Here is a 10,262-nt window from a genome sequence, read left to right as displayed (position 1 = left end):
CATATCCCTCTAAACCCTTCCTATTCATATGCCTTTCAAATGTTGTAATTGTACAGCATCCATCACTTCTTCTGGCAGCTCATTCCATACACCGACCATCTTCTGCGTGAAAATGTTGCCCCTTAGGTCTTTTTAAGTCTTTCCCCTCTCACCTTAAACCTATGCAGTCTAATTTTGGATTCTCCCACCTTGGGAAAAAGACCTTGGCTTTTCACTCTATCTGTGCCCCTCATGATTTTATAAACCTCTGTAAGGTCACCCCTCAGCCTCTGACACGCTAGGGAAAACAGACTCGGCCTATTCAACCTCTCCCTATAGCTCAAACCCTCCAACCCTAGCAACATCCTTGTAAATCTTTTCTGAACCCTTTCAAGTTTCACAACATCCTTCCTATACCAGGGAGACCAGAACTGCATGTAGTATTCCAAAAGTGGTCTAACCAATGTCCTGTACAGCTACAATATGACCTCCCAACTCCTATCCTCAATGCACTGACCATAAAGGCAAGCATACCAAACACCTTCCTCACTATCCTGTCTATCTGCAATCCACTTTCAAGGAACCATGAAACAGAATCTCAACCAAAGTGCAACACTAAGAATCTTGAAGTCAACTGTTCAACTACCAATGTCAACATTACCCGTAATCTCCACTGCAATGGCCACGATACTCAGCCATCTGTTTTTCATGAATAATTCAGGTTGATCCATATTTTGTTTTATGACAACTATCTCTTATTTACATCTTACTTCTAATCTGTGTACGTGTGAGTTGCATTATTAATTCTTCTCGCATTTAGTAATTAATAAAAGGGTCACTCTTTGTTAACTCAAGAAAACCAGGTTAAATTGTTTCCTTTTAAAACATAAGGTCATTTGAGTTTGGAAGAAAGGTATCCACAAAGGAAGGGATCCAGATTTAAAGTAACTAACCAAGTGGTGGGTAAATAAAGAAGTGTCAGGTCCTCACTCATCACTGGGGTGCATAATGATTTGGAGTATATGGAACCATAACAAATTGGGGAACTTCATCCAGGGTCCGTGCATAACAAGATTATAATGTCATGACACCATAAAATTTCTATGTTGCAGAGGTAAATTTAAATTACCGTTACATTACCTTCTCCGCTTTTGAATTCATTAATTTCATTAATGTTTGGCCAGAAGTTTCAGCCTGACTGAAAAGTCTAAGTTAACGTTCAGCTGACAGAAGTTGGCCACATTGTATGCTGTGGTCTGAAGCCATGTTCTTTAGCATGTCTCTGCACATCTCAATTTGGATCTCTAAAACAATTTGAAGAACAACAGCAAAACATTGAATTATAGATCCACTGAGTGATACCGGGGATGAGGGGCTACAATTCTGAACTGGCAATCTGAACTGGTTGGTGGTAGGCCAGCTATGACATGATGTTTGGGACTCTGTAATATATTTTTCATATTGTTGCAGTCATTTTTACATTTAATGTTATAATCAGAAAGCCATCAACCTTGGTTGACCAATGAAACAAGTATTGAAAACAACAAACTGACCAACTTGACCAATATACTTATCTATTAGACCATACACTTTGTTGAACGGCAGTGAAGCCCTGAGAACTTACCAAGAAAAATGTTTCAATAATCACCAGCCTCCCCATACAGCATAGCCCTGTGTAAGGGGCTAGGTTTCATTTTGCACACATACACAAGGCAGTGAAGCCTTCTTTACTTAATTAGTGCCAAAGAAAGGACTGTTTCATTGATTTTGAGCTGATTTGTTTTATTGTCACGTGTATCTAAGTACAGTGAAAAGCTTTGTTTGTGAGCAGTACAGGCAGATCATAGTAAATAAGGACATACAGATGTTCATTTGGAATTTGGCAACAGAGTCATGGGTGTACAGAGAGTATAGTAATATGAACGCATCTTTGGGGGACTCCAGTCTTGAGCATTATCATGGGGGAGGAACAGTTGTCTATTTTTACTGATGATGATGACTCATTGATGACTTTATGTTTCCACGATCTACCAAGGATGCATTATAATCACCAAATGTCACACAGGGATATGCTGTATGGGGAAGCAGCCTATGCAAAGAGACCAACAAAGCACCAAAAATTCTGGGTCAAGATTGCTGTCAAAAGAGATATGAAACCTCTCAATATTAATCATGACAAGTGGAAAACTCCAGTTTATTACCAATGCAAATGGCAACACCAGCTCCAAGACAGGAGACCGTGGTACTAGTGTTCAGAAGTTCTAAAATAGAAGTCAACCCTGCAAACTAATCAGTGGTAGAGGTCATCAGGCATCACCAGCAACGGACTTCATGTGTGACATTTGCAACAAACTTTGCCTTTCTTAGAATTGGCTTATTCAACCATCAGTTGTGCACCAAACAATCTCAACTGGCCACCCAAAATTCTGAGGCTGCAACTCCTTCACCTTTAGCAGATGAAAGGATGACAAAAAGCAATCTTATTAGCAATTCATTGTTTAAAGACAAGGTTTTCAAATCTATTGAAATTGTACCAGATTATCAAACCGTTTTTAAAAAAAAGCAAACCAATTATAGAATCTTACAGTACAGAAGAGGCCCTTCAGCCCATCAAATCTGTATCACCAACACTATGCTAAATCTATACTTGTTCTTCTTTCCAGCACTTGGTGCATAGCCTTGAATGTAATGACATTTCAAATGCTCATTCAAGTACTTTTGTAATATTGTGAGGTTTCCCACCTCAGTTACTCTCCCAGCCAGTACATTCCAGATTTCAACCACTCTCTGGGTGAAAAAAATTTTCCTTATCAGGATTTATTTTTTGAGCCTGTCAATGACCATATACAGGCTGGTCTATAAATGAAGAATTTGTTTTTATGTAATCTCCATTTAATATTAAACTGTTTCAAGCTAAAAATAACCAGCTTTGTGTTTTAAACATGATAGAAAGTTAGCTTTTCATCTAACTAATGTTGAAAGTCACTTAGTAATAAAGCTACTAGCTAAAAATACAGATACAAAGTTAAGTCAATAATGATGAAAGTTAAGTATGAAGATAAAAATGAGGTCAGTCTCTAACATTGTTGCAATGGAGGCTTGCTTGAAGATTCTCTTTTGAAGTGAAGGGGTTGAAACTTAAAAGCTGCAATGGTTTCTGTGAACCTAATAGTCAGAGGTTGCTCCCACACATAGACTCAGTAAGCAGAACTGCACGCTGGGAGAAGGCTCCTTTGTTTCATTTTTACAGTACTGTGGGTTATAAGTCTAGGGTAACAATTATACTGACTTGTAAATCCCCACTAACAATCCTGAATTGCGGATTCCAGCTGCTTACTCCTTCAGATCCCTGACAGTCATCCCCTGAACAGAAACCTCCAAGACCGAGAAAATTCAATGTATTTCCACAATCCCGAACCTGACTTAACCTTGTTGAATGTGACACATTCCTACCTGTCAGCCTAAGCCTTGGAACTGCCACTCTCCATACCCTCCCAGCTGGCCTGACTGTCCCCCAGAACTGATACGCCCAACTCACCCGACCTGACAGAAACAGCATCTCCCTGCCCATGACCACCACGCCTTCCCAGAATCATCACCCTTTAACCACTCAGCATTGCCATTTGACAGCCCTGAACGTGACAACTCCTCATACTAGCAAACCAACAAACCAAAACCACAAGAGAATCCCAACCTGACTTGTCCCTCCTTCCCATCTGCCTTCACAGATTGAAATTTGTATGTCTTCCTCCTATCACTGTTTGTGTTTCTCCCTCCTCCCGTTCTTCAGCTTGTGTTCATCTGTTCTGTCTGGACTCACAGAGGATTTACGTAAGTTGTTGGCTCCAAAACTGTTATGAGCAGAGGGTTGTGAAGATGCTGATCGGTGGTTGGGGTGAAGATTTGCATTGGTGAAGTCACCACTACCAAACAATGGTTTGAGGAGTGAGTGTTGTCAAGGGACTGTTAAACTCCAAAAATTACTACAGTGTTTTCTTCCCTCCCTCCTCCAACCCAAAATAAATGTAACGGTGAAGACTACAAGCAAAGGAAAGTGAATGGTCTTGTCCTGCTGCAGGTGACTGCATGGGAGAGAGCTGCTTGTTGAGTAGTGGATAAGGCAGGTAATTCCTTACTATTTCTATCGCTTATAGTGCTTTTTTTTGGCTTCTAATGAGAGCTCAAAGTCTTGGTTTGCTCCTCTTACTCCATGTGGCAGGCCAGGGATAGTTCCAGTTCCTCGGGTCAGCATGTGTGCACTAAGTGTCTCCAGCTACAGCTCCGGGAAGCGCGGGTTTCAGAGAGGAGCAGTGACTGGGAATGCTGTGGAGCATTTGTGAGGCAGAGAGTATCATGGATACTACGTATAGAGAGGTAGTCACACCGTAGGCTCAGACTCTATAAGCAGGAAGGGAATGGGTGGCCACCACACAGAGCAAGAGAGATAGGCAGATAGTACAGGAATCTCCTGTGGCCATTCCCCTGAAATACTGTTGAGGGGAATGACCTCGCAGGGGAAAGCAGCAGCAGTCAAACTTATTGCACCATGGTTGGTTCTATGCACAGGGGAGGGGTAAAAGGTGTGCCAGGGCAATAGTTATAGGGGATTCAATTGTAAGGGGAATAGACAGGCATTTCTATGGCTGCAAATGGGTCTTTTTCAAATTGGCAAGCAGTAACTAGTGGGGTGCCACAGGGATCAGTGCTGGGACCCTAGCTAATCACAAAAAATATTAATGATTTGGATGAGGGAACAAAATGTAACATCTCCAAATTTGCATAAGATACGAAGTTGGGTGGGAGGGTGAACTGTGACGAGGATGCAGAGATCCTTCAGCATGATCTGGACAGGTTGGGTGAGTGGGCAAATCAATGGCAGATGCAATATAATTTGGATAAATGTGAGGTTATTCACTTTGGAAGCAGAAAAAAGAAGGCAGATTATAACCTGAATGGCTGTAAATTGGGAGAGGGGAGTGTGCAGCGGAATCTGGGTGTCCTTGTGCACCAGTCACCGAAGGTAAGCATGCAGGTGCGGCAGGTGGTAAAGAAGGCAAATAGTAAGTTGGCCTTCATTGTGAGAGGTTTCGAGTACAGGAGCGGGGATGTGTTGTTGCAGTTGTACAGGGCCTGATGAGACGATGGTTAGAATATTGTGTACAGTTTTGGTCTCTTTTTCTGAGGAAGGATGCTCTTGCTCTGGAGGGAGTGCAGTGAAGGTTTACCAGGCTGATTCTGGGAACGGCGGGACTAATGTATGAGGAGAGATTGACTAGGTTAGGATTGTTTTCGCTGGATTCAGGCGAATGAGAGGGGATCTCATGGAGACTTATACAATTCTAGCAGGACTAGACAGGGTAGATGCAGGGAGGATGTTCCCGATGGTGGGTGAGTCCAGAACTAGGCTCACAGTCTGAGGATTCGGGTAGACCGTTTAGGACAGAGGTGAGGAGACAAAAGAGTAGTGAGCCTGTGCAATTCATTACCACAGGATGTAGTTGATGCCAAAATGTTGAATGTATTCAAGAGGCAGCTAGATATAGCACTTGGGGCAAATGGGATCAAAGGTTACGGGGAGAAAGCAGGATGAAGCGATTGAGTTGATGAATGGTGGAGCAGACTTAAAGGGTTGAAAGGCCTCCTCCTACTCCTATCTCCAATGTTTCTATGCTGACTACCTCCAATGAAGAACTGTTTCAGAATGGCATTGATAGGGACCATCAGGGTTCATACAACGGATTTTGTTTGTGAGCTATGAAAGCAAGTGCATTCATCATGGAATCATAGAATCCCTACAGTATGGAATCAGGCTGTACAGCCCATTGGGTCCACATTGGCCCTCTGAACAGCATTCCACCTAGATCCATCCCCCTACCCTGTAACCCTGCATTTATCAAGACTAATCCGTCTTGCCTGCACATGCCTGAACATAATGAGCAATTTAGCATGGCCAATTCATCTAACCTGTACATCTTTGGACAAAGGAAAACAGAACATCTGGAAGAAACCCACGCAGACAAGGGGAGAATATGCAAACTCCACATAGATTGTCACCCAAGTATTGAATCAAACCCAGGTTCCTGGTGCTGTGAGGTAACAGTGCTAACCACTGAGCCACCACACCACCATGTGCAAATAACAAGGTGTAGAGCTGGATGAACACAGCAGGCCAAGCAGCATCAGAGGAGCAGGAAAGCTGACCTTTCAGGCCTAGACCCTTCTTCAGAAAACAACCATGTGCAGACTGTTTCTCCTGAGTGACTAGTTTGGGAGACCAATTTCCAAAATATTGGAGTCTGATAACTTAACAAATGTAAGTTTTATGATTGGTTTTCAACTTTGATTCATCACTGATCACTCTCAAACATTTTTGCAAAAGAAACTCAGAATAATTCACAACAATTAAATGCACTTTGACTACACACACATTTCAGACAACATCAGGACCAAGAAGCAGGAACCTTGGGAGCTGGTCAATTCCAGTTTGAACAGCTGTATTCCGGGTAATATACACTTTTTAACATCTTGCGCTCCCAAAGCAAATTTTAAACTGGAGTGTGGGCTTGGACATTTAAGAACTGTAAGATTACTCAGGATATTAGAGGGAAAGACTAGTTTTGTAACATTGTGTATATATATCTATCTTCTGTTTCAACAATAATAAACCATGCCTCATGATAAACCATGTCTCTTTATTAGTGTAACACAAGTCCCATTAAGTAAACAAGTGGATCAGGCCATACAAAAATGAAGCTTACAATCTCAATTAAATCATCTCTCATCTTTTAATGCCTAGGAGATTCAATTTACTCAGTCTCTCATCACAGGTCAAACCCCTTCATCCCATGTGCTGATTCAACAAGGCCCCACTGAACTGCCTTCAATGCAATTATATCCTCCCTTAAATGTGCAGACCAAAACTCCAGGCAATAAGCCTGATGGAGGTCTCACCAAAACCCTGTACAATTTTAGCAGCTCATATTTATACCTGTACTCCAGTTCTCTTCACTGATAAACCCAAAACTGTAATGAAAAGAAACTATAAGGAATTGGAGAGACTTCTTAGAGAAGAGCAGAATATGTATCCGTTTACCACAAGATGCAATAAAGGTGTTTACTTTTAAGGCAGAATTGATAAACCCAGGAGGGCTTTGGTGCAGTGGTAGTGTGCCTGCCCCTTAGATAAAGAGGCCTGTGTTCAGGTCTCATCTACTCCAAACATGAATAGCAATGCCTTCAAGCAGGTTGGTTTGGAAAATATCTAAGCCCACACAGGAAAAAAACAGATCATCAGGTGAAATGAGGCTTGTGTGGATAACTAGGATATTGGATTCAGATGACAGAATGACCTGGTTCTGTGAGGTGGTCAAGCATGCATAAAATGTGAGGCATTTTTTTCTCCTGCCCTTACCAGAAAGATTTGGATGCTTTAGAAAGAGTACGGAAAATGTTTACCAGTATGGGGGATTTTAGTTATGAAGAAAGGTTGGATAGACTGGGTTTGTTTTCACTGGAACACAGGTGGTTGAAGGCTAACCTGATAGATGTTTATAAGGTTGTGAATGGCATGATAGAGTGGAAAGTATGAGGCTTTTCCCAGGGTAGATCGCTCAATTACAACGGGACACACTTTCAGTTTGCAGTGGGGGTGTTTAAAAGAGATGTGCGAGGCAAGTTTTTCAGTTTCCTCAGTGCCTGGACCACTCTGCCAGAGGAGGTGATCGAAGCTGACCCACTAGCAGCACTCAAAAAGCATCTGGATGAATGCATGAATAGGAAGAGAATAGAGGGATACAGATCCTATAAGACAATTTGAGTATGGAACTTCAAAATGTGTCAGTGCAGGCTTAGAGGGCCAAAGGGCCTGTTCCTGTGCTGTATTATTCTTTGTTCTAATATACATGGACTAACCAAGATCGTATAGTTTTACAAACAACAAACACAAGGCTTAAAATATATACATTCAATTTCCATTGCTGAATCACCCCTGCTATCAACAGCCTGAGAAATGTTGATTGCAAACTAACCTGGACCTACTATAAAAGTTCTGTGGCTACACAATTGGTCACACACTGAGAATTCAGTGATAACATGCTTCCTGATGCCCCCAAGCTTGTTCACATCTACAAGGCCCAAGTCGGGGGTGTGATGGAATACCCTCCACTTGCCTATTTGAATGTGGCTGTAACAACACTTAAGAAGTTCAACACTATGGAGCACAAATCAGCCCACTTGATACCCACACAACAATCTTAAATGTTCACTGCATCCAAAATTGATCACAGGGGCAGCAGTGCATGCCATATGCAGGATATGCAATAAGTGGCAAGGAGTTCTTCAACAGTACCTTCAAAATCTGAGACTTTTATCACCTAAAAGAATAAGGACAGCAAACTTATGGGAACCTCTCCATCTGTAGATTCTCCTCTTGGTGACATACCATCATGAAATGAAACTTCATCTCAATCCCTTCACTGTTGCTGGATCAAAATTTTGGAACTACTTTCCTAACAGCACGAGGGCTGTATCTGTACCAGATGGACTGCCGAGGTTTAAGAAGGTGGCTCGTCACCACCTTCCCAAAGGTAATTAGGATTGAGGAACAAACGCACAATGGTGAGAGGTGAATTATGTAGAGGTCAGCACACACAATTTACAGTGCTCATGATTCTGTTGTTATCAACATTCATCAAACATAGTCTACTTTGTGAATACAGTCTCGTTAAAATTTTCCATTAAATGTGATAACATGAATTTTTCTGGCAATACTAAAGTAAACCACAATATGATGTACAGAAAACTAGAAATACCCAACAGTGTTACATTGTAAGTCGCTTGTAGAAATCCGATGAAATATTTATCTGATTAGTGTATGGAACTCCTAGAATTGCCAACCTGTTAAGGGCACCTGCATGTAGCCATATCATATTCACTGACTTTAATCATGAGATTAAAAAAACTATTGTACGATTCAATGTCAATGCTTGTGAAATCCAGGAAGTGGTTCCTGTGACTCAAGTACATGCTATTTAGTAACAGCACATACACATTATGAAGGAAAAATGCAATCTTGAAGAACAAATTAAACACTGAATAATACTGAAAGCAGGTAACTTGTATCCTACAGTTATCAAATAAATACATTTCTCAGGAACAAATTCAATCTTATGTCTCAAATATTTTTGTTTTCACCGGTTTTCATTCCCTGTATTAGCAAGCAACTGCAGGTGAAATCATTCTGAGTTGATTGCTAAACAAGCATGATGCAAGCCAACAGAACACTCGTTGATTTTCCATTTCAAATATTAGTCAGAGCTTCCTTGCAAATGCATGAGCTGAGTGCAGGAATGCAGTGAATCCAGTCTGCATATGAATATAACTCATTTTCTGATGAACGATCATTTATCTGTAACATCAAATTATATTTCTCACCAGATAGAACAGAATAGCTTTTATTGTCATGTGCACTGGAATAAGTGCGGTGAAAAGTTTGTGATGTCACCTCTGGGCGCCATCTTAGGTACTGAGTGCCTAGGTATAGATACTTTAAGTGTTGTTACAAAATTAAAATAGTTAAAAAAAGAATAGCATGGGAATACAGAGTTTAAAATGACCAGATTGAGAATAAAAAGTATCTTCAAAGTACTCAAGTTATAGTCTGTTTTCATTGAGTCTGTGAACATGAGGCTTCATTACCTCCATATACCGGCATCTGTCCAGGACCCGTCCCTCTGGCTCACCTGGTATTGATCTGCTCCCGCTCCAGCCGCAACTCGGCTCCCAGCCTGGCCACGGTCGCTCTGCTGCTGCTCTGGCTGCGACTTGCTTCTGGGACTCAGTCCACGCTTGCTCTGCTCCCACTCCACTGCGACGCGTCTCTCGAGCCAGGCTGGTCTCGGACTCTTCTTCATTCCCTCCAGGTAGGGTACTTTATGACGTTAAAAGTTGGGGTGGGGGGGAGAAAAACTACAGCAGGAAGGAAGGAAAGAAAGAAAAAGGGAAAGGAACTGGTGAGCAGAGGAGCTCCGGCTGGAGTGTCTTACTCTGCCGCCATCTTAACCAGAAGACTAGCATTGTGGATGCTGCCTGACCTATTAGTATTTCCAGCGTTTTTAATAGCATCTGTTATAATTATCTTTATACTAATATCCTTCTGTAGAATTCACTCCATGCCACAATTTTCTCATAATTTCTGTCTTTATCTCTCTTTTGCAAACTTCTTCTTCTGGCGATGAGTATAAAGGAAATGACAATGACCTCATGGTCTGTCCGTAAACGATAGA

The 10,262-nt window shown here is 41.6% G+C and overlaps 1 protein-coding gene across 1 annotated transcript in view; it reads right to left on the bottom strand.

The window, feature by feature from the left end:
• Positions 1-9,890, bottom strand: part of LOC109931706 (zona pellucida sperm-binding protein 3 receptor-like) — a 34,457-nt gene extending 24,567 nt beyond the window's left edge. The window contains exon 1 of the mRNA XM_048611828.1: positions 9,676-9,890. Coding sequence (XP_048467785.1) covers positions 9,676-9,890 — 215 coding nt within the window. The remainder of the gene's footprint in view (positions 1-9,675) is intronic.
• Positions 9,891-10,262: the final 372 nt, after the last annotated feature.

This window comes from Rhincodon typus, chromosome 25 (genome assembly GCF_021869965.1).
Source record: "Rhincodon typus isolate 14 chromosome 25, sRhiTyp1.1, whole genome shotgun sequence".
NCBI classification, from domain to species: domain Eukaryota; kingdom Metazoa; phylum Chordata; class Chondrichthyes; order Orectolobiformes; family Rhincodontidae; genus Rhincodon; species Rhincodon typus.
This window is presented reverse-complemented; position numbering and strand designations above follow the sequence as displayed.